We start from the raw sequence: 24,952 nt of genomic DNA, 5'->3' as shown, positions 1-24,952 counted from the left end.
TGTGTGTGTGTGTGTGTGTGTGTGTGTGTGTGAGAGAGAGAGAGAGAGAGAGAGCAAGCGAAAGAGAGAGCAAGCGAAAGAGAGAGAGAGAGAGAGAGAGAGAGCGCACATAGCTGCAGTTGCACAAATCCAGGCTTAAACAAGAAACCCAAAATCAACCCACAATCCTCCGATAAGGAAGTGCATGTGCAAATAATATTTGGTCCAGGACAATGACTAATAAAACTGAAATGAAGTGTCACACAAGAGTTTCAGACTGGGTTCACTCTAGATTCCATTTCTTATGCCCTAAATAATATATATAATAATGCCTCTGTATGGAATTCTTCTATCTGGAAGTATGTCTCTTGTACAGAGCTAGCCCATGCAATTGCATCACATGAACTTGAGAGGTGTGTTCTGGCCGTCATTCTCTGTGACAGTCCTAAGGATTTTGCACAATACACTCAGCTGTGTTGGCACATAGTAATAATAGACTAACCCTTGGATAGTTTGAATTGTTGGAACACTGCTGCCTTGGCCTGCTTGTTAAGTGTTACTATCTTTGACAGCAACACAGCTGAAGCAAGAGTGAAGAAAATAGCCATTCCCGAATTGTGCATGTTGGTTAATGGGCTTGTCCTTAGCTTTGATTTCTCTTACTCTGCATAAACAGCTAACTGAAGAATCTTGCTTAGCCAGGCTTCGAAATTCCAGAACTGAAACCTCCTTTTTAATATAGAAAATGTCTCTGTGAGTTTTATTGAATTTCGGTAAATACTGTTATAACATTACCCCCGCCAACCAAGCAGTAACAAATTACCCTCCTCTTGCATTCTTATGAACTGGGATTAACTCTCACAGTTCAAGAAAAGGGCACCAATGACATATCTGCAGCAAAATAAAAAAGAGATCGTTCCTGAAAGGATGTCTTTCTTCACATTTCCTGGAAAAGTGGCACACTCCAACCTTAATCTTCTGAGCAAATCAGTATTGTCAGTATTTTACATCCTTGCAAATGCTGTTAAATTTGCAAGGATGTAAAATACTGACAATATTGATTTGCTCTGTCTTCCTGTTGGGATTTCTTTCCTTCTTTTTGGTACTGGATACTTCTAGTACCTGCAGTTTTATTTCATTCTGTGTTCAGACCTCACTTGTCGCCCTATCACCACCTTCTTATAATGGATTGCATTGTACAAAAGCAACCAGAGTTCCTTCACATTCACTCTTGCCACACTGCAATTGGATTCAGCTCCTTCATTCTTGTGGGTCTGTTCCTGGCCTTTCCACAAGATGCTCTGCATCTTCTGTGGCCTCGTTTCCCTCCTGTGGTTTCTTTATTTCTTCAAGGGAAGGAATTGCATTTGGAATCTGAAGCGGTGCATAAGCAAGGGACTTTGGAGGAGAGCAAAGTGTGAGAACAGACCTTTTAGAATGCATCACTGGTTGCAGCCCTGATAAAAAGTTGAGAGGCGAGTCTCTATTTATTCCCCACTGCCATTTACTAAAAAAAGGGTGGTTCACGCCTCCTGCAGCTGCCCACTAGAACTTCTCCTCTTGCTTATGTTTGCATAAATATAGATTACCCATGGGTATTGAGTTACTAGCACACCCTTCTGAATATGTATGAATCAACACATAGCAAACTTGAATGAACTTCCAAGACTTTTGTTTCCGTATAACGTAGTCCCCTAGGCAACCTACGGTAGTTCATGTAAAAGTGCCCGCACCGATCCTGCAGACTGTGCAGGTTGCCTTGGCACTCCAGGTATCTGTGTGTGATGAAGCAGGAAGCATAGCGGCTGGAGAGCAGGTGGCAGAAACTTCAACCTGAACCTGAATGAGCACAGGTGAGAGAGCATTATTGCACCTATCAAGTGGTGGTGGTGGCGGCACTGCACCTGCATTTAGCTGTCTGGCAGAGGTCTTATGGGCGGTGAATGGGCAGGAGAGCAGTGCTCTGATTCCGCCAGCAGCCTGATGGGACAATTTTGCTAGGATTATTATTTTTATTTATTTGTACCCATTTGACTGGGTCATAAATCATCAAACATGAAAAGCTTCCCTATACAGGGCTGCCTTCAGGTGTCTTCTAAAAGTTGTATAGTTACTTATCTCCTTGACATCTGATGGGAGGGTGTCCACAAGGTGGGTGCCGCTACTGAGAAGGCCCTTCAGATAAATCATTGAGATTTAGACCGAATTCTGTGCCACAGATGGAGCAAGCCCTATGAAGGTGTCCAGAACATTGTCAGTGAACAACTTCCTTCCGGGGGTGCGGCTGATCACTTATCTTCTCGACCGTTCCCCATATTGGCTTATTAAAGCTAGCTAAAGGGGGGGGGGTGACTAGGTGAGTTCAGCAAGTGATCAATACTTTATTGGAAGAAGGGAAGGTGCTGCCTGCCTAGGAGAAAGTGGTGGTGTGCCCACTTATTAAGAGGACCTCCTTGGACCCAAAAGTGTTTAACAACTGCCACCTAAATGACCCTTTTGGGGAAAGGTGCTTGAGAGCGTAATAGCAGCCCAACTGTTTTAAAGTAGTCGCACTGGCTGCCAGTTTATTTCCAAGCCCAGTTCAAGGTGCTCATGTTGGCCTTTAAAGCCCTAGGCAACTTGGGCCCCAAATATCTGAAAGATGTCCTCCATCCCTACAGACCACCCTGGGCAATATGATTAGCAGAAGAGGCCCTCCTGGTAGTTCTACCACCCTCAGTGGTTCAAGGGTCAGCGGCTTGGGAAGAGGGCTTCCTCTGTGGTAGCTCCAAAATTGTGGAACTGCCTCCCCCTAGAAGTGCATCAGGCATTGTCGTTACTCAACTTTTGGCATGTGCTAAAGACATACCTCTTCACCTGGTCTTGTGACAACTGAAAAGTATTTTTATGACCTTCCTGAAGTTGCATCTTATTTCAGTGGTTGTTTGGTATTGATGTTTGGTTTTGTTTCAGTTTGTATTGTTTTTGATACCGTAGCCTGCCTGGGAAAGTTATGGTGGGCAAGAAATCTAACTAATTAAGTAAACCCATTGAAATTAACTTTATCATACAGTGGTTACATTGAATGTACTCGATGTATGACTTTGTCAAATATCCTCTATAATCCTGTGAGACCTAGGTTGTAAGAATATTAGGCAAGTTCATAGAGAATTGGGACTTTCAATGGGCTGTTGGTCATTAGGCAAAGAACAAAAGGAAGAATTTATTGTCTGGAAGAGGAGATGGATGTCTCCATTGTGACCTCCTTGTCAGGATTACCAGCTTCCCAGGGATACCCAGCTGAGCACTATTGGAAGCAGACCATTGTGCTAGCTAGACCTTCAGCCTGGTCCAGCAAGGCAGTTCTAATTTGGGACAATAAATCAATATGCTACATCCTACTCCCTACCTGATGCTGTTCAAAAATTTGCCATGTCCTTAGCAGGATTGTCTGGAAACCCCTGTATTTCCTATGTATCCATAATAGAGGTAAAATCCTGACACCGGCCTTTAAGCTATACATTTGGAACAAGCCCCAGCAATTCCAGCCGTGCCCTTTTTGAGTATGTTCACACTATGTTGTTGTTTTGTTTTGTTGTTTGTTGTACTTACAGTGAGGGGGAAAACTATTTGATGCACATCAATCTCTGACTTTTGTCTTCTGGGTTTTTCCCTGTTGTTATTCTGTCTCTCACAGCTACAATAAACCTACCATTAAAATTATGGTCTGGTCATTTCTTCGTCGGAGGGAAGAGGGGGCAAATTTAGCAGGGGATCAAATACTTTTCTCCCTCACTGTAAAAGGCCGTTTTAAATTGATAACAAGATATGAAGAAAATAGGATTCCCAGTCAATGGCACATTCGGGTGTTTAAAAGGTGTGTGGGGGTCTTAAATTGGGGAGTAGGAACATGCACCTGCAGGCTCACCCCCACCTGTGTTCTCGTATGTTCCAGGTATGTCCGCCCCCCCCCCCTAGGCCATCCTAAAAGGCCTGAAAAGAGCTTGGAAATTGATTGGGCTGAACCTTACGACAGCGTTCCCAATTTCAGGGAAGCTTGCAGATCTGTTGAACTGAATGTACCCACATGCCTTCTTCGGACCCTCCTGCTCAGTGCAGAAAGTTGGGAGGTGGATTGGACATTTCCGCACCTCAGTTTAAGCCTGTGTGCATTTTTGGAACACCAGAATAGGGCAAAAGAAACATACCTGTTTAGTGTAACAGTTGAGTGACATCCATGTTGTTCTTCCTCCAAGTTAAGAGATGGTGTCTGTGTGAAAGCATAGGTGTAAAAAAAAGAAGTGTGGGGAGGTAAATGCCCACCATGGAATTAAAAACCTTGTAGGGACAGTTTGTCAAATGGGGAGGAAAAACTACAACATAGTCTGTGTTAGGTTTCTGTGGAGTTTGCTTGGGACAAGGCCAATTGGTGGTGCTACTGTGCCACTTCCAGGTGTTCGTGTGTGTGTGTGTGTGGGGGGGGTACCAAGCCATTGCTATGTGTGTTGTTGTTTGTAACCAACTGCCAGCCTGCACACACGTTTACCCTTTAATGAGCGCTCCTGTCGCGTGCAAGAGGCCTTCACAAATGCCATGCGGGTGGTGAGATGGAAGCGTTTAGAATATATGATCCTGCATTTAGAATATATGGATCCTGCATTTGCTTTTAAAAGCCATTCTGACGTGATCTGGTGCAGAGAGAATGTTAGGCTCAAGGCCATATTGCAGCCTCACCTTCACTACAGTTTCCGTCATGCTTTGGCAGCCGTTGATTTCTCTCAAAGTGGAGCTGCCATTTAGCTGCAATTTTATTGTTTGGTGCTGTTGGATTAAACGGATCTCTCCAGAGATGTCATGCTGCCATGCTTTGAAAAGGGGCTTCCTCTCTCTTTCTGGGTTTGTGGGATGACAGCAGTGGCACAGCATATTTAACACACTGTGCTCTGCCTATAAGTGACATGGACAGCATAAACATAGTTTTATTGCTTTGCTGTCAAACAAAATTGTACAGATGGGTGTGCACTGTAAAATAAAAATGAGGCGTATGGTGTGGTGGGAGAGGAAGACTGGGCAGGTGCATCGAACAAATTTTCACAGCTTATTTTTGAGTCCCTTTCAACAATTGCTAGCCTGTCAGCTAGAAAAAAAGAGCTGCTTCCTCTTCTTTGACAGGTCCAGTTTTGTCCATGTTCCAGAACAATAAACCATTAGCCAAGGTTAAAAAGCAGGACCCCTCCCCAAGTCTAATATTCAATGGCCAGGTCCATGAAAATCTTGTTTTTCAGAATCTTCATGCTCAAATCCACTGGCAATGGCACATAGTCTTGGTCATCATCTGTAGATTTATGTGCTTTCCTGTGTCTCCCTAACGGAATCCTAAATGCTCATCCCTCAGTGTCCAGATAAACAATAATGGTTGTGGGACTCCCTCAGGAGGTGGTGGACTCTCCTTCCTTGGAGGTTTTTTAGCAGAGGTTGGATGGCCATCTGTCATGGATGCTTTAGCGGAGATTCCTGCCAGATGCTCCTCAGGGTCCCTTCCAACTCTACAATTCTGTGATTCTATGAAATACAAGCAGAGCAGACCTGCCTATTTTATTTTTCTTAGGGTGGCTTCTTGCCACCCTGGATAAGGACACTCCCCGTGTGGAAAGTAATTGTGCACAAAAAAGTATGCAGCAAACTAGCCCTGTATATAGTGGACCCTTCGGGCATTTACAGCTTCTCAGGACACATGCAGCAGGTATAAGCACCCATATAGGCCAATCAACCTACAAGTGTTTGGCGTGCTAATTCCAACAGCAAGTTTCTTTCCATATTGGCTTACCAGTAATTATTTGGAAGGTGTAGGGGATCCTGGCACTGAGGATTTCTGGCAAGTTTGAATGTCATAGTCAAGGTCAAATGAGCATTAAATAACCTGATGAAAGTTATATCAAACTTCAAGCTTTCCTTTATGTATTTAGCTTCTGATGGATTTTTTTTAAAAGATGGTTTATGCCATCCTTTATCTACAACCCTGCTGTTTCTCACAGCTACCAATTAATAACAAGATTCCATTCTTAAATGGATTTGTGTTGTTGTTGTTTGGTGGACACTGGCCCACACTTCTAGTAATTGGGATGTTTTCCCAACTTACTTTCCAATCTGTTATTAAAATGAGAAGGTAGGGCTTGTTTATAAAATTACATTATGTTCTTTGCTTAACCTTTTCTTTTGCAAAAATGGTACCATCCAGCAGGTGTAGTATGGAGAGAGAGAGAGAGAGAGAGAAATCAGGAATGCATTGTAAAGTTGGAGCCTAGACAAAAGGCAAAAACAGACAGTCACCTAGTGTCAGGGCACTGGGTCAGTAATTGAGTGCAAGCTTTATAAAATGCTGTTTATCTTCCCACAGGGCATACAAAACCATTGAAGAGGATGACTTGAAGTTTCCTCTTATATACGGAGAAGGCAAGAAGGTAGGAATCAGTGTTTTGCCATTTCAAAGGAATATGGTGCCTTATAACTGTTTACCACTCAATTTAGCCTCAAGCAGCCCAACGTTTTCCACTTGCTATCTCTTTATTTTATCGTTCTGACAGCTTGGAAGAATATTGTGTCTGCCGTAAATCAGTTCCTGCTGTCTGTAAGGGGGAAATGCAGTCTGGGGTGTGTGAAAGCAGTTTAATAACATTTACGGATGAATTTTCTTTTTTCACCCACTTAAGTATTTTGTTTTCTTTCAAGCAATCAGGACTGAGAGAGGTTTTTTGAAAGTAAAATATTTATTTGATTTGCAGGCAGCTCACTGCAGTTTGGCTACTATGTTAAATGTGAACCAATAAGCTGGAAAAAGACAAAAGACGTAATATTTGTTTAGTTAGTTTTGAGCACAATCTTAGTGTATTAGGAGCAAGCAAGACTGAACTCTACTCTATTGGTGCATGAATTTATTTTGTGTGTGTGTTCTTAGCTGCATTCACTGCTCAGTTCAAGCTTAGGAATAAAATTCTCTTTCAGGAGAGGGGTGTGTGTGGAAAGACTGAGAACCCTCTTGAAAGAGATGCATAATTAGAAACAGCAAGGTTATTTGCACTGATCCCAGCATGCCTGAGAGATACAACTCTAGGATCAATAAAAGGGCACTGAAGTCTTAGATTATTGGCACTGGTGTGCTCACACTGTTTCTAAGCAACTCTTTCCCAATGGCTTTATTGCTTATTTGATTTTTGTTTTAATAGCCTATCTTCAGAATTACTCTAGCTATGCAGGACTCAAACCTGATATCGCGTATCTGTACGATTTGATGGGCTGGTTTGTTTTCAGAAGTATTTGTACGCCTGCTACTTCTAAATTTATTTTTCTCCCTATTTTTGTGTTTGGGCTTAGTGGGTTTATTTCACAGTGTATTTTAGAGCCAGAATTGAGAGTGTCCAGTATTGTCAGTAAACCAGTATCTGCATCATAAGCTGTCTCAAGAATCCTACTCTTTTGCTAAGGGATCTTGAAAATACCCCAGGGCTGATGCAAAGGTGTCAGGAAGGAGGGAGGTTGGTAGAGGACATTTGATTGTTCTGTGATGGCCTTCCCCAACCTTCTGCCCTCTAGACTACAACTTCCATTAGCCCCATCCAACACGGCTAGTGGTCAGTGATGGTTATAGTTGTACTGTAGTCAACTTCTGGGAGCAGCAGGCTGGGGAAGGTTGTCCCAAGAGTTTTCTTGCTAGGTATTTGTTGTTGTGTCCATTGTTTTATAAAGAATTGTTGCCTCTATTTTAGGCCAAAAACCTCCCCAGTCCTTGCCAAAGTTTTTTGTATAATGAAAGAAGGGTACAGGTTACGCCCTGTAGGTGAGCTTATATGATTTGTCACACGTTATAAATACAGTCATTTACTTGAATGTGTGCAATTACTGTAGGTCTCAGGTGACCAGTCTTGGGCAACATTCCCTCAACTTGCTTGGTAATATAGGCTTTGACTCATGACAGGATATGGGCTCTTGATATGCAACCACATATTTCAATCTGGAATGCAGGCTGTCTTGGATGGGGTTGCCCTCACCCTGAAGACATTGGTTTGGAGCTTGAGGCCACTCCTCGATCCAGCACTGCTTCTGTACAATTGGATGGCAGTGGTGACTAGCACACCTTTGTATTGGTGGCTGTGGTGATGAGAACAGCTTTCTACCTGCTTTGGCTCACATGCCAGTTGTCTTTTTTGTGGTGGGCATACTCCCCAGCCAACACAAGATTAGACTCAAGGGGGTTGTCTTCCTTGGGTGTAGGCTTTGCATATTCAGGCAGGAACCCTGAATATGCCCCGATGTTGGAAACTCTTATGTATGAGTAAGATAGCAACAGCTTTCACATAGACACCTGCCTCCCAGAACATGCTCTGTAACTGGTTTCTTTCTCTGTTTCCAGGCTCGTGTCATGGCAACTATTGGGGTTACAAGAGGACTTGGAGACCATGACTTGAAGGTGCATGACTCAAACATCTACATCAAACCTTTTTTGTCCTCGTCGCCAGAGGTAAAACATTCACACCTTTTTAATGGGGGACAGGAAAAGGGACCTAAACTATGGCTTTAAAAATCTAACCTGCTTGTGAAATGTTTAGGAGGCGTCCACATGAAAAATGGCTGCAATGAACACCTTGAATGGTCTTGGCTTAAGGAAAAGATGGTCAAAACTCATTCCCCTGTCTAAGAGCACGATTCTGTGCATGCTTACTCAAAAGTAAGTCCCCTTGTTCGGTGGGGCTCACTCCCAAGTAAGCAAGTTTAGGATTGTAGCCAAATATGGCTAGAGGATGTAAGTTAAATTTATAGCTGTCTAGAGGGATTTAGAAAGCCCATAAAACACATTTGACAAACATTAGTATAAAAGTTAAAGGTAAAGGTAAAGGGACCCCTGACCATTAGGTCCAGTCGTGACCGACTCTGGGGTTGCGCGCTCATCTCGCATTATTGGCCGAGGGAGCCGGCGTATAGCTTCCAGGTCATGTGGCCAGCATGACAAAGCCGCTTCTGGCAAACCAGAGCAGCACATGGAAACGCCGTTTACCTTCCCGCTGTAGCGGTTCCTATTTATCTACTTGCAATTTGACGTGCTTTCGAACTGCTAGGTTGGCAGGAGCTGGGACCAAGCAACGGGAGCTCACCCCATCACAGGGATTCGAACTGCCGACCTTCTGATCAGCAAGCCCTAGGTTCAGTGGTTTAACCACAGCGCCACCTGGCAAGTTTAGGATTGTAGCCAAATATGGCTAGAGGATGTAAGTTAAATTTATAGCTGTCTAGAGGGATTTAGAAAGCCCATAAAACACATTTGACAAACATTAGTATAAAAGTTATAGAACCATAAAGTGGACATTTGGCACTGTGTACTGGAAATTGACTACAGGGCAGGAAACAGAGAGGGGCTGTTTGGTGGGTGTTTTATTTTTTAAAAGCGAACCCTAAAAGGGGAGGGGGTTAATTGGAGAGTAAAGCAGATAATAAAGCTGAGTACCATACTTTAAAAGATACATATAAATCATTTGGATTGTATTTCTGTTTCTCAGTGAGTTGGAAGAAAAGGAAAAATGCAATTAAGAGGGGATTTATTTTATTTATGTAGCTCTGTTGATCAGCTGTAAAGTAGCCGAGGATTGCTTATGTTGACTGTTTCTCTTGAATTCCATAGTGAAAAATGGGTCATATCAGGAGTGTTGCATGTTGTGCTTTGAACTTGGTGAAGCTTTCAAAACACATTTTCTGTCATTTAGGACATCTCCACATAAAACTCTTAAGCCCAGAATAACTCCTAAGGTAACTGTTTTCCCTGCTTCAGGCCATCGCTTTCATAAAATATATATGACCATTTCTTAGGAGACCCAGAAGAGCGACAAGGATTTCAAGGATGAGAATGAGAATATTTTGTGGCTAGTTGAGTCTGAAGTGATAGGAACATTTTCTACCTGGGTGTAGGTTAAAGGAGACAAGTGACATGCAGGTCTTGGAGTATATCAAGATGGCACTGCTCTTGTTCCTAGCTGGGTGCTGCACCATAAAGCAAAAAATGAAGAGAGTGCTCAAGACAGGTAGCTATCTTGAATCACCCTCACACACATTATAGGAAAATAGTGATGGAACACATAGTGCAGTGGTTGGGAACCTCCAGCCCATAGGCCTAATTTGGTCCATGAGGCCACCCCCCCAAAAAAATACCCCTCCTGCTCCACAACTGACATGTTGTGGGGGGGTAGGTATTGTTGATTCTTTCTTGGTAGCCAGGGCTCAGCTGATTGACAAGGACAAGCCCCTTTGAAGGTGTCCATTTGTGGGAGTAGCTTGGACTCAGGTACCAATCTGCAGTGAAAAGAAAATGTCCATTTTTGCAGGTGTGTTGAATCCAGTGAGACCCTTTGCAGACATGCTCTCAGGTTCAATCAGCTGACAGTGTGCCTTCAGAGGGCTTTCAGCATTGGTCAGCTGATGGGCACTGAGAACAAGCTTTGTTTCTCAAATGTGCCTCATTTATTCCATCATTAGCTGTCTTAGCTCTCCATCCAGCCCACCCAACCCACACATCTTATTTAATTAGGAAGAAATGACTTGTCTTAATAGTCGATTCTTGAGACATTGGATATTGGTACTGTGACTGGCACTTCTGAAAAGCTGTGGGATTACAATCACTAAATATGGAAGGTGGCTCTGCCATTCTGGGGTTGGGGAATGTTTATTTGGTTCTTGCCTTTCAACTTGCTATTTGTTGGTTTTTTTCTCTGAAAATTAATAAATACATATTTAAAGCAAGCAAACAAGAAAAGGTTAAGTGTTGACATACAGTCTCTGTGTAATTTTGTGTTCATTGTATCGATTTAACTATATTTTTACAGGCTACATTGCTGTAAACAAGCAGAAGCCACTATATATAGTCTGTTGCTTGTTCTAATACATACAGTCATACTTCGGTTTTAAGTACGCCTCGGTTTGAGTATTTTCAGTTTAAGTACTCCGCGGACCCATCTGGAACGGATTAATCCAGTTTCCATTACTTTCAATGGGAAAGTTCGCTTCAGGTTAAGTACGCTTCAGGTTAAGTACAGACTTCCAGAACCAATTGTCTAGACCTTTGTTGTATGAAAGAGATGCATTGCGTTTATCTTCTTGCTTTTAGCTGATGAGAAGGGGGAATGAGCATGGATGCTTTGCGCTGCGTTTATAGGTCTCTGGTGTTGTAACACTTCGTTGGTGTCTAGAGGGTGTGAGTTATGTTCCTCTGCAGTGGACTTGACAACTGTTGGGTTTTATTTTTGACACTTTGAATGAGGAATGAACAATTGTGTGTCTGGCTCATCAGCTTCTAAGTCCTTAATCGCATCTTCCACCTTAGTAAATGACATACCTCATTTTTTAAAATCCAAGTTTCTCCATTAGTTAAAGGGAATATTCCACTGGGATCTAACTACATTAAGAAGTGCTCCATATACATTTCCTAATACTGGATTTCAAAGATTAGCAGAACGCGAAGAGAGGATAAATGATTCTCTTCCAGCAATGCCAAGTGTTTCCCAACACAACTGGAGAGCACTGACCCTGCCAGCCATAAGGATAAATCAGCATTCCCAGTCAGGTGTGCTGTTTCCAAATCCTATTCCAGATAATAACTTCCTTTTGTCAGTTGTCACAAGGTTACTTCACTTCTCTGAAAATACAGCTACTGCTGGAGTAATTAAAGTGCTCCGTTAGTAATTCAAAAAGGTTCCTGAAGGTTTTGTTTTCAGACTTCAAGAAGCCAGGTGGTTTGACAATGGGGAGTATGAAGCAGGCAGCTAGAAGACCTACCTGTATCTCTCACAGAACACACATTTGGAAGTACATAAAATGACCTTTATCCTCATGCTAGTTCAATAAAATCTGTCAGTGCAGCCAATGAATATATTTTGGATGCCATACTCAGCAGGCTGTAAGTGAACATTTATTTTGTAAAGGTTTTTTATCAGCATGCAGGACTATGAGAAATACTCAGATATTTGAGTTTTCTGTTAGTTCCATTTCTGTCAAAACATTTGAGAATATCCTGAACGTCACATACATAGATCAGCTTCAGGTTGGTATGTCAGACTAGGGCATGTCACCTTCTCTTGATTGCCATGCAGCTGAACCGTACATATTTCTCCAGTGTTTTGCCTTAAAGAGGTGGGAGCTTAGTGAAAAGCTACTGCTGCAGACTAAAATGGACTGGAATTGTCTGTAATGGTATTCCTGCCTAACATGTTTGCAGGCTGAATGCTGTATTAGCAGACCCTGCCTTGAACCTTCCAAAGCTTGCAGATCAGCTAGGTCTGTTTTAAAATAAATAAAATGCTGAGTGATTTCCTGTACTACTTGATGAGGCTTAGTTGAAAAATGAATATTTTCAAAGCATTGACTTAGAGGTGACTGTAAAGCGAGTGAAAGCAGCACTCAGGCACAATGCTGATGCAATTCACCAGAGTCCCCCTTCAGAAAGTGGTTTCTGTTCTAAGTAGGTAAAAATATCCAGTTAAATGTGTATCTGTGGCCACATTTGATCTTAACTGTTAGGAAAACAAGTAGATTTTTTGGGTAGCAGAAACATACAACATTCATTAGAAAGAAAGACCCCCCCACAAAAATAAACCCGTTTCTCCTTCACCTAATGTTTTTTTTTTCCAGGTGAGGGTATATGACCTTCTCCAGTATGAGCATGGACCTGATGATGTGTTGATCTTGGCAACAGATGGACTCTGGGATGTACTATTAAATGAAGAAGTGGCAGAAGCAGTCACTAATTTCCTGCCAAACTGTGATCCTGATGACCCCCACAGGTTTGTAATCTCTCCCTTTTATATTTCCTTAGCAGGGTGCTTTTCAGATTCAGACTGCTTGCCAGGAATGTGTTTTGTTGCCTTTGCAGCGCTTCCACTGATCAATATTAGAAGCTTCAGCAGGAACAAATGCATGTTCTGAAAAGCTTTATTCCAATTAGGTCCTTCATTAAGGAGAATGAGTTGCTTGAAAACTACTTCAGCAGTTTTGTAGTTGCCTTGACAGTTGCATCCCAAATTTGCTACATTAGTGAATAAAGCATTCAGTAATGCACTGCTACAGATATTAATCTCCAAGTTCCTGAAATGCTCTCTCATTTATCTGTTACTAAGAAGGGGGCAGCCTCCCTCTTTTATTCGCGTTACATATAGTGCATTTTCCTGTTGCCACTGCTTGCTTTTCTTATGTTTAGCATTGATTTTCCTGAATTAATGCTTATTTGGCAGTTAGACTGGTGACTGGGAGTGGCCAGCGGGACCATTTAACACCAGTCCTAAAGAATCTGCATTGCCTCCCAGTATGTTTCCGAGCACAATTCAGAGTGTTGGTACTGACCTTTAATGACCTAAATGGCCTTGGACCAGTATACCTGAAGCAGCATTTCCACCCGCATCATTCAGGCCTAGCATGGAGATCCAGCTCTGAGGGCCTTCTGGTGATTCCCTCACTGCAAGAAGTGAAGTTATAAGGAACCAGGCAGAGGGGCCTTCTCAGTGGTGTCCACCTTGTGGAACGCCCTCCTATCAGATATCAAACAGATAAACAACTATATGGCTTTTAGAAGACATCTGAAGGCAGCCCTGTATAGGGAAGTTTTTAATGTTTTATTGCATTTTTATTTTCTGCTGGAAGCCAGCCAGAGTGTCTGGGGCAAACCAGTCAGATGGGAGATGCATAAATAATAGTAAGAGTAATAATTCAGTTCAATTTGTATTTGTATTTTGTAATTTCAGAACTTACCCATATCTTTTTAAAAGAAAGATTATTTTAAAGACTATGAAGATAATATGCTTTTACCTTGAAATACAGCAGTTCTACCTAAGTCTTTACACATTGTGGATTTTAGTGTCTGATATATATGTATCTATATTTTTATGTTTTAATTGCTTTGTCTAGTATTGATTATCCCTAGGTTCTTCTGCTATTGACTTCAAATTTCTACAGGATTTCTCTCAGTTCCTTACTGAAAAGGAGAGAATATCCAGCAAACAATAAGAATCTTCCATATGGTACAAAAGTATAACCAACCCTCACCCATAAATAGAGTCATGTCAGACATCTTTCTATTAAGACCCATGGCACAAAGGGAAAGGTCTCTCAGGGATGAGATCCTGATGCAATTTGGCTTTCTGCATGGCTGATTGCATGTGTGTGTGTTAGAGAAAGAGATCTGATCATGGGTCTCATTCATCTATTAATCATTTTATTTGTATGCCACCTTTCCATAGTTAAAACTATGCTCAAGGCAGCTTACAACATGAAAAATTTTGCGTAATTACAAACATAACAAAAGTAGTCATAAACAATAAACAAAACTCACCAAAAAGTAAACAAATTGAACATTTTCCCACATACATCTAAAAAGATATAATATACAAAAAATATCAACCACAACCCCTCTCCCAACTTACTTCTTAAGAACTTAGAAAACTACCTTCCATCACCATCAGGCCACTGGTTCCCTTTTGCTCACTGTTGTATACACTGGCAGCAGTTTTCCAGGGAGCCTTTGTATATCCGCCCTGGACATGTGACGTTTACCTCAAGAACCTAGGACCATTTGCACATCTAAAGGATGTGCTCTACTACTGAGCTATGCCCCTTCCTCAAACATTCTTACAAAATTTCTAAAGCTTGATAAAATAGATATGATCTCTGATATGGATAGGACTTTGGAAGAAAGAATGGTTAAGCCTCTTAATCACTCAGGTTTACTGTTTTTGACTGCTGCAAGTTCTACCACTGTGCACAAATCTAATGTTGGGGCAGTGTTGGCTGTTCTTAGCAACTGTGCTTGACATGTGCACCATTATCCTTTTCTATCCAACTAAAAGTGGATTCTGCCATGTTCTTCCACATGATCAGGTATCCTTCCTGTGGCATTGTAAAACAACCTGTATTGCAGCCTTCCCCAACTTAGTGCCCTCCACACGTTCTGGAATATAACTCCTATCCTCCTTGAACATTGGGCATGCTGGTTGAGGCCAATGGATGGTGTTCTCTCCAGGTTTTCCGGACTGGGTTGGAAAAAGACAGCTATACAAGCAGAGGGCTGGCAGGCTTCTCAGTTTTGACTGGCCTGTAAAATAAAAACACAAACCCTGTGCGTCAAATCTTATACTTTTTGAGAGGATATATGGAATGCTTTCCTTGCCCAGCAAGTAATAAACCTTTACTATTATACAACATCTATAATCTGTGATTGTTTCTTCTTCATGCAGGTACACTTTAGCAGCTCAGGATTTGGTAATGCGAGCCAGAGGAGTGCTGAAAGACAGAGGCTGGAGGATATCCAATGACAGACTGGGCTCAGGAGATGACATTTCTGTCTTTGTCATTCCTTTGATACATGGAAACAGAGTCTTGTAAAACAAACACAAATGCTGGTAATAGGAAAGGTTTTGGTTTTTTTACAGTAAGAACCTCTGGAAAAGGCAGGCTATCAAGAAAAGAGATCAAGATTAACTTAAACATTATGTTCTAAGCTTGGTTAGACTGGGATATTTCTACGTGAAACATAGAGGCTGTATTGCAGTGATTTAAAGGCATCTCCTAGAAACTGCAGCTTCCCTGTGGGGTTTTGTTTTTTGTTTGCGTGCATATCAGGACCAGGAATTTAATGCTGCTAGTATATTAGTGATTTATTTTTAATGTCCCTCCTGGTGAGGACCCTAGTGTAACCTGATAGAATATTTTTCTTTCCCAGTTTAATGTAGCCAGAAATAACACGAGATGCAAATTGGGAAAGTTATTGTTAAAATTGGAAATGTAGCCAATTCCCCCCATTATTAATTGACTAGCTAACTTTGCTTTTGAGCAAATTTAAGCTATGTTAGTAAGGTGAACAAAACCTAACATGACAGTTAATTATTTTTTTTGTGCAAATCTTGTTATCTTTTTGAAATTATCCACTGAAATGTTGAGTTATTTATGTCAATAAATCAAGCTTTTCCTTTTGTACACCATCATAAACATTTTGGAACCTCAGTTACCCTTTAAATGTTTAGATGGTGAAGCCAACCTTTTCTCTCGACATGGTCTAATCTACACCTCCTGTTAGCACACTTGCCTAAGAGAATAGGGAAAGCTGTTTGGCTGGAAAATGTGTTCCTTATTGTCAAGATTTTTGTATTTATAACTATGATGTAGCAGACTGGGAGAATTCTTGATTTAGAAAGATTTCCCCAGAAATCACCATTTCTTTGGCCCCACACGTTTTCATTCATTGAATGCTTCCGTCTCCTCTAATTTATATCCTGTTGAAAGGATCGTTATATACGTACTGTTTAATTTATTGTACTTGGTAATTTTTTGTCTTCTGATTTCTCTGTTAACTAATGTAAGGCTGGTATGTTTCAGAAGTCTCCCCCAGAACAGTAGCTTTTCATCTTTTTTTCCTGCCATGCCCTTTCAGCATCAATTTTGTTTATTGCTTCTTTGATATTGCAAGGGCCAGTACAGATTGCCAGTAGACATTGCTTGACGTTGTTAATCCAAAAGGTGGAGGGAGGAGCCATTGCAGAGTGATAAGACTCATCAGCTTGTTTGACATTCTGTACCTAGGCTTTCAAATATTAACATAGCATTAGAATAGAAACTTAAGGATTTACATTTAGCTGTACAACCACACATTTTATGTATTGTAGGATGAGAATAGGAGTCATCTCAATTATCATCATTCGTATTGTTACAGGGGACTCAAAATTTAGTTCTCAGGTATTATCTCCCTGGCCAAGAACTAAAGAAACATATTCTTGTGGTTTTTTTTAAACGGTAGTTTTAAGTAGCTGGGAGCAAATGAGTTGACAGTGATAATGGGCAGTTGATGAGCAATCTCAGAAATGTTAAGTTTTTTTTCTGAAGAGAAGCTACCAACATAGCAAGAGGATGGTACCACATGTTCCCATAAGTCTTTTCTGTGTTTATATTCCCCACCCAAAAATACGCTTAATAGAATTTAGCCTGGAAATAATTATTTGCTTAAGGTACATTTCTGTTGGAGTAGGCATTTTATTAATGCTACTATAGTCAACTTTGTATTCTACCCTTGCACCAGAAGTTAAGTTGTTTCAATATGCTGCTGCTGCAGCAAATAAATTTCAATCTACAACTGAATAGTTCAGAAAAGTATTAGTTCTGACATGAAGTAAATCTGCTTGCAATAATGTTTTTCTGATATCATAAAATCTAAAATTTCATGAAATGTAGATTTCCATAATGCAGAATTTTTTTCACAAATCAGCAATACTTCTCAAATTTATTCTCAATAAAGTACCTCATTTTTCCAATCACGCATGTTCAGCAGGTCACATTTTGCCTAAAAAACTGATAGTGTAGCCCTTCCACACAGCCTTCTTGTTTTTTCAGTTCAGGCAATATCATTTTTCTGGATCATCAGGTCATAATTTGCTTTCAATCTCATGATGAGATTTCTTAGGCAGCAAACATTTCATTTGTAAAATATTACTACAGTGGTACCTTGACTTCTGAAGGTTTTGACTTCTGAAGTCGACAACCCCAGAAGTCTTTTCCCTGTGCATGCGTTCTGCGCCTGCGCAGAAGCAGTGCTTCGACAACCGAAGACTTTGACTTACGAAGACGGCCGCGGAACGGATCGTCTTCATAAGTCGAGGTACCACTGTATTAATGTAACAACACTTCCTAACACAATATACACCCTGGGTAAGATTTACAGGTGTTACTGTCTTCATTCTGTTTGTATACTTTTGCACAAAACTTGAACACATTTCCCACTTCCAGTGCCATATGTGAAAAGAATGTATTTAGTGACAAACAATCCCATTGGACCAACCAAAATAAAATGACTTTTGCCAGTGCAGGAAAACTTTAGATTTCATTTAGACTCATAAGAACACACTACATATAAATTAGTAACCTAGGTTGCAGCTCCAGAAAACATTTGTACATCAAACTGGTTCAGAATGACCAATAGTTCTAAGTGCATCCAATTCTTCCTTGAATAGTATCTAGACTGCTACATTTTATCATGTCATGAAAAAATGATATTTTTGAAAATTTAAATGAAACATTGATTTTCAGTGTTGCACATCTACGATACTTCATCCAGATTTGGTGATACAATTTCAAATGCTGCTTAATTTGAATAGTATGCAATAAATACATATATATCAGTAAAAGGTAAAGGGACCCCTGACCATTAGGTCCAGTCGTGACCGACTCTGGGGTTGCGCGCTCATCTCGCATGATTGGCCGAGGGAGCCGGCGTATAGCTTCCAGGTCATGTGGCCAGCATGACAAAGCCGCTTCTGGCAAACCAGAGCAGCACATGGAAACGCCGTTTACCTTCCCGCTGTAGCGGTTCCTATTTATCTACTTGCATTTTGACGTGCTTTCGAACTGCTAGGTTGGCAGGAGCTGGGACCAAGCAACGGGAGCTCACCCCGTCACAGGGATTCGAACCGCCGACCTTCTGATCAGCAAGCCCTAGGCTCAGTGGTTTAACCACAGCCCTACCTGGGTCCCTAAGCAAAAAACACAAACTCTTGCTATTGTTCAGACATACTGTTAGGACTGAATCAATAACCCAAATTGCACCATTCCTTTCAGAGGCTTGCTGAAGTAATCCTGTATTTGCTACCGAGCAATTCCCAGAGAGACCAAAGCTAAACTCTGGATTGTTAAATAAAATTTGTGTTTAATTCAAACTAAACAAACTCTTTGAATTATTATATTATTAAGCCAACTTATTCTGAACTTTTACTTGCCTCCATCTCTATATGTTACACTCAGTAATGGTTTTCACCAACTTAGAGCTGTATAGAACATTTAGATTGTTTTAATCCTTTCAAAATAGCAATGCACTATCTAGATGAATATATTTTATGAGAACCAGTAGACAGGATACAGACAGAAGTGAGTGGCAACCCCTACTCCACAGAAAGGCCTCCTCCCACTGCTGGAAAACCTCCAGACTGACACCCTATAAACTTTAAGGCTAATTTTGGAACTGTTGCTTTGCTCCTGTGGGTAAGCAAAAGTGTTTGCTGCTCATGCATTCAGGGAGGGATGGAACTTGCCCCATGCGCTTTATTACTGGGCTGCAGCACAGGACATTTGCCAAGCCTAGCTGAGAGCTATGCAAACTGGACAGCAAAATTACATTCATACTTCAATAACTGAATTCCAGGTGTGTAGTAATACTGTTTTTTGTTTTAAAAAGAAATTGCAATATGGAATTTAGTATTGTCTAGAAATAATTCACTTTGCTGCTGCTGCTGCTGCGTCAACAGTTGTATAACCCAAGACAAGGTTGAAAATCATGCTTAAAAGTAAACAGGTTACATATATCTTAAAGGTGAAAGGTTACTGGAAATTAAGGTTATAGCTTGGGAAAGTGGTGGGTTGGAAAATTGTCACTGAGCCACCATCTATTTCAACCGTGTTGGTAACAGTGTTGGAAATTATTAGAATAACTTGCCTAAAGAAAATGGCAAAAACTCAGTCTTTCATACCAACTATCTCACCAAGCCAGAACTGGAAGAGCTTTTAGGCAAATAAAAATTGATCAAGATAAGAGGAAATTCACTTGTCTTATGGAGCCGATACAGCCACATGATCAATGTTTGCTATCCAATTGTAAATATTCCATAACATTGTCCAAATTTGCAAATCAGCACTACAGAAATTGTTTGAGACACATTTTATTAGATCACTTAGCTTATCTCTCTTTCCTTCTCCCCTGATTTTAAAACATTCTAGAACAACCTCCCGATTCTGTCTGCCCTGTCCAGTTCATATAGTTCAAGGGAATTCCCCTTTATAGTAAATATCTGAACGCTGTAACTCAAAATTTCCTTTATCAAAATCATCCTTCCAGTAGTCTTTGAGATGTATAACTTCTTCCTAATCATAATTTACCAATATTATTCTATTTTTATCAAATAATCAAAGAGTTCTTTTTCAGTACTTGCCCTATATCCATAAAAAGTGTTGCATCACCAATTTTAAAACTAGCAGTCCAGGATACTTGTTCTATAAGAAAGTTCTTCAAAGTACTTCTCTAAGTGACATATTGAAATAAAATATTTTGTAGGTTTGTTGCTTGACCTTTACAGGTACTTCTTTCATACTGCACAATCCTACTAAATTTCCTTTAGTTCTCTTGCCCTTTGCTTAATGCACTCTTGCAGTTTTGTATCTTATATGTTATGAATTATGTGAAAATTGCACACTTGTAATTTTTCTTTCCTGTCGTATGAAGATGACATAGACAGTGGCCAAATACCTCTTCAATCATTCTGCCAAATTCTACCTACATTATACTTGAAGGAGGCTTCTCCCTGTCAACCTCCACTTTCCTTTGATGTTCCATTGTATTTCATTTTAATTTTGCCATTTTCTTCCTTTATTGGCACAGTGACTGTAAGCAAGGAATGTACTATATTCTGGGCTCAGCATTCCAAACAATGAAGAGAGTCTTCTGGATAAAAATTGTTTGGATCAATGTACTTAAGCGTGGTGACTGTGAAATGTTAAAACTTTTTTGTAACCCGAGAACAACAATGTTTAGTAAAGGGATATATTTTATGTGTTTTGAAACTTTTAAGTGCAATGAAATAAGGAAGCTGGAAAAATGTGTGCACAACAAAGTTTTAAAATGATATTGTAAAAAATAAATAAATATAAAAACTTATTTTGGGTAGTATTGCTGTGAGCTTCTTTTCTGGGGCAGATAGCTGGTGAATGCTGTCAGTGAAAATATGATATAGTCTACAATTTCCCATCCTTCAGCTTTCTTTTGAGCTGTCTCAGCCAAACTATAGTTGCATAGGTGCGTACTTCACCTTTTAAAATTTTCCCATTTGTTAAGTTCTCTTGCAGTGCATATTCAAGCACTCAGCTATCAATTCTGCTTGCTGAAAGAACAAAATGGAAATAAGAAGAGAAGAAAATTGATGTAGGTAAAATCACCCAACTGAATTCCAGAACAAATGGCCAGTTGGTTATTTTAGATTTTTGTATGGTTTGGGTCAGTGGAGTGATGCTTGTAAAATTCCATAGAAGCACACAATAAGTGAACAGCTGCTGTTTCTACATATGGACAAAATTACTTTTAAAAAGTTTGTACAGTACTCTGTTACTGTCAAGTGAATAACATGTCAACTAACATTTTATAGTTTTAAGTTTTTTAATTGCTTTACAGTAATTAGACAGAAGTTAGAAGATAAATGCTTGCTTAATAATAAAACTTGGAGAAAGCTGTAATGCATGTTTCTGAAGTTTGGCTGGTGACTGAAACTCTGTAACGCACAGCTACTGTGTTTCTCCGAAAATAAGTCACAGTCTTATATTTATTGTTCTTCAAAAACACACATAAAAAAAAACACCAACAGGGTGGCTTATTTTCAGGGTATGTCTTATTTTTTATTACATGTCCAGCCTAGCCTCTTCCTTGGCGCCCTCCAGAACTGTGCCTATCACTATGTCTTATTTTCGGGGTATGGCTTATATTGCGCAAATGCTTAGAAATCCTGCTATGGTTTATTTTATGGGTATGTCTTATTTTAGGAGAAACAGGGTAGCTACGAATTCTGTTTTGCAAGTGTATTATAAATATTGGCAGATAGTGGGGAGAGCTTTAAAGGGATTCTGTGTTTCTAAATAATTGAAAGGATACTAAAAATGGTCTAGCCACATCAAACAATACCAAGAAGCTTAAAAACTTTAGTTTTGTATAATGTTGAGACAACAAAGGGAAGTGGGAATATTTTAGCTCCATGTGCAAGGCTTAAAGCTGATGAGGAAGGGGTGGCTTAGCTACAAGGGAGAGGTGTGAGAGAAAAAGATAACAGCAAAGGGTTAGTCAGTGCTCTCCTTTCCAGTGTGTATAGTAACGGGCTTCAGCAGGGTCCTCTTATAACTTTCACTCAGATAAACAGTGATTTGCCTGTGCAGTGAAGTGAGTAGATGGGTTGCATAATAAGGGGAAAGCTCTGCTAAGCTTTGTTGATGGTCCAGCTGGAGGGGACGACGACTTAACTATAGCCCATGGAAGAATCAAGGTGAGATGTATAATGTATGGTAGAGGTTCTCCATATCTGGCTTTGCTGGGGCCAGATAGAAATTTCCAAAGGTTAGATTTACCTTTGTTACTATTTATAAACATCCTGTTTCAGGAGAATCCACTGTTGATTACAGAATCATATTGCAGGTTATCTGAGTTTATTTTAAAAGCAGATTCTTGAGCAAGGCAACTTCTTTCTCTTTCTTTTAAAAATAATCTTATAACCTATAGAGCCCTGTTTCCTATGAAGGCATTGGTTGAATATATAGGATAAATATTTCTCTTTGATATTGTTGTTTGTACTTGCGAATATTCATGCAAGTTGGCAAATATTTCATAATAGGCACCACTGTTTCTTTTGAGAATTAGATCCTAATATGTGGCACCGTTCTTTGAATTCAACATACACACATATTTTGAGATGGCATTGTTGATGCTGGCATAATGTTTAGTATAGATTTATGAGGAACCCAAGACTGAGAATGGACTAGGGAAGAAAGCTATGTTTCCCCATTGTTTTAATTTTACAGGAACAAAATATTTTAACACTGCTTTGGAAAACAAACTGAAAATTAACATTTGTTGAAGTAAATTCCCAAAGTGTATGCGACAATAAAAAATATGGTATGTAAATGCACTACTCCCTAGCCCAGGCATCCCCAAACTTCGGCCCTCCAGATGTTTTGGACTAGTTTCCATCATCCCTGACCACTGGTCCTGTTAGCTAGGGATCATGGGAGTTGTAGGCCAAAACATCTGGAGGGCCGCAGTTTGGGGGTGCCTGTCCTAGCAATTGTTCTATCAGCACAAGCATTTCAGATTGCCAGACAAAATGATACTCCTCCCCCCAATCTTCCCCCTGGGTGGTGTTGTTCTCTTGACCCCTGCCCCCAGCCAATTGCGGGGGTAGCACAGAGGAAAAGCCCAGTTGTGCTATCATAAAGGAAAAAAGGTAAAAGACCCCTGGACTGTTAAGTCCAGTCAAAGACGACTATGGGATTGAGGTGCTCATCTTGCTTTCAAGCTGAGGGACCCAGCATCATGACTAAACTGCTTCTGGAGCAACGGAACACCGTGATGGAAACCAGAGCACACGGAAACGCTGTTTACCTTCCTGCCACAGCAGCACCTATTTATCTACTTGCGCTGGTATGCTTTCAAACTACTAAGTTGGCAGGAGCTGGGACAGAGCAACGGGAGCTCACCCCGTCATGGGGATTCAAACTGCCAACCTTCTGATCAGCTATCATAAGTTGTATGGGCTTCTGCTAGCAGGACTTGTTACTTGATTCCAGACCTAAGGCCTTAATGAGACCTCTGGGTTGTAGTTAACACTGTACAGCAGAATTCTATTTGTGTACCAGGGTTTCCCCTTCCTCTCCTCCCATGTACCCCAAAATCTGCTCCAGAAGACACTTCAACCCTCTGGTGCAGATGTTGAAGATGCATGGGGAACCACACGGAGAAGGGGAAAGTCAATTCATGCAAGTGGAAAGTTGCTTGCTTGAGCAGAACAGCAGAGTTGTATACAACCCATTGCTTCTCAACTGTTTCAAATGGGAGCCAATTGTGAACTTAGCCTTCCAGGGACTACCTATAAACTAACTTCACTTTTCAAGTTCTACTTTCACCCTCCATAACAGAAAGTGCAAGAATATTACATCAGTAGTCAGCACCAAGCAAGTCTACACTTCATTTTAACCTCAATATAGGAATATAGGAATATATAGGCAGAATACATTTGAATAGAATTGAAGTATGACATAAAGGGAGAATCAAGTAAGCCTATCTCATAAAAAGGCCTCATGACCATATTGGTTTGTTGCTGGGCTGGAGAAAGGGAGCTTGGGAAGGGGGGGGGGCAGTCACTGTGCTACCCTTCCAGGGAAAATTGGCATTGCAGTTTATGAAACAGGTATATTGTTCTCATTTTCTGCTCACTTCCTCAAAACATCACGAGTAAAAATAAGATTGTCCAACCTTTTTCAGTTATTAGGTGTGGCTGTGGCAGCACATAATATGATGGTATCCCATCATGTTGTGCTGGTTTAGACGCTATGAGGAAGAGACACATGGAATGGCAGCAGCTATTTGGCTCTAGCTAAACTCTAATATGGCTACTCTTCCAGACCTTTTCAATATATTTCTAATTTTACCGTGGGACCAGAAAATGAAGAGCCACAACTTTCCTTTCTAAAGCATAATACTGCTTTTTATACTATCACCATTTAAAAGACATTTTAAGGATGTTCCTTGTGCATTACCTTTTGTTGCTCACATGAAGTTTGAAATAGAAACCTGCACGTGCATTTTCCTATTGCAAAATAGGCAGCAATTTTAAAGTGAGAAAAATTGCATGAGTGGCACCACCATTCTATTTCAAAATAATTTCTAATAATAATTAATGGTAATTACATATTAGCAAAGCAATGACTTGTTTCAAAATCAGTGGCACAGTTGATTTTCTTTGGAGAGCTCAATTGCCCAGGCCTGCTTTATCCCTTTGTCCCCCACTATCTTGTTCAATAATCATTCTTCTTCATGCAAATGTAGATGGAGTGAACAGGGAAAGGTTAAAATGGAAGCAGGCTATCTTTCATCAACATTGTAATTTTACTGCTTGGCTTGGTGCCAAATACTCGCTGCAGTCACTAGCTGCCATTCCAACATGAGTGAAAGGATCTTTAATAAGAGTGTAAATAAAAGCCAGGCTGAGAAATGAGTTTTCCATCCCAGCAATCACTAGCCTAACCTCTGCCGTAAATAGTCTTTCAGAGCAGCACAGATGGAATACCTGCACCTGGGGATCAAGGCAATCTCTGAGCAGTGCAATTTAAGCAGCTGGGTACAATCGAAACATGAATTAGCTGGGATAGGCTGAAGAATTCCATTTTATATATATTACGGTAT

The 24,952-nt window shown here is 40.5% G+C and overlaps 1 protein-coding gene across 2 annotated transcripts in view; it reads left to right on the top strand.

The window, feature by feature from the left end:
* PPM1H (protein phosphatase, Mg2+/Mn2+ dependent 1H) overlaps positions 1–20,671 on the top strand; it is a 90,421-nt gene extending 69,750 nt beyond the window's left edge. Inside the window, exons 7-10 of one of the 2 annotated variants that reach the window (XM_035126644.2) lie at positions 6,356–6,419; positions 8,366–8,473; positions 12,625–12,776; positions 15,219–20,671. In XM_035126644.2, the coding sequence (XP_034982535.1) occupies positions 6,356–6,419; positions 8,366–8,473; positions 12,625–12,776; positions 15,219–15,366 (472 nt within the window). In that variant the 3' untranslated portion in view covers positions 15,367–20,671. Of the gene's footprint in view, positions 1–6,355; positions 6,420–8,365; positions 8,681–12,624; positions 12,777–15,218 lie in introns of those variants that run through there. The other variant, XR_009558260.1, reaches the window with a different exon arrangement.
* Positions 20,672–24,952: the final 4,281 nt, after the last annotated feature.

Source organism: Zootoca vivipara, chromosome 10, assembly GCF_963506605.1.
Source record: "Zootoca vivipara chromosome 10, rZooViv1.1, whole genome shotgun sequence".
Taxonomy (NCBI): domain Eukaryota; kingdom Metazoa; phylum Chordata; class Lepidosauria; order Squamata; family Lacertidae; genus Zootoca; species Zootoca vivipara.
This window is presented reverse-complemented; position numbering and strand designations above follow the sequence as displayed.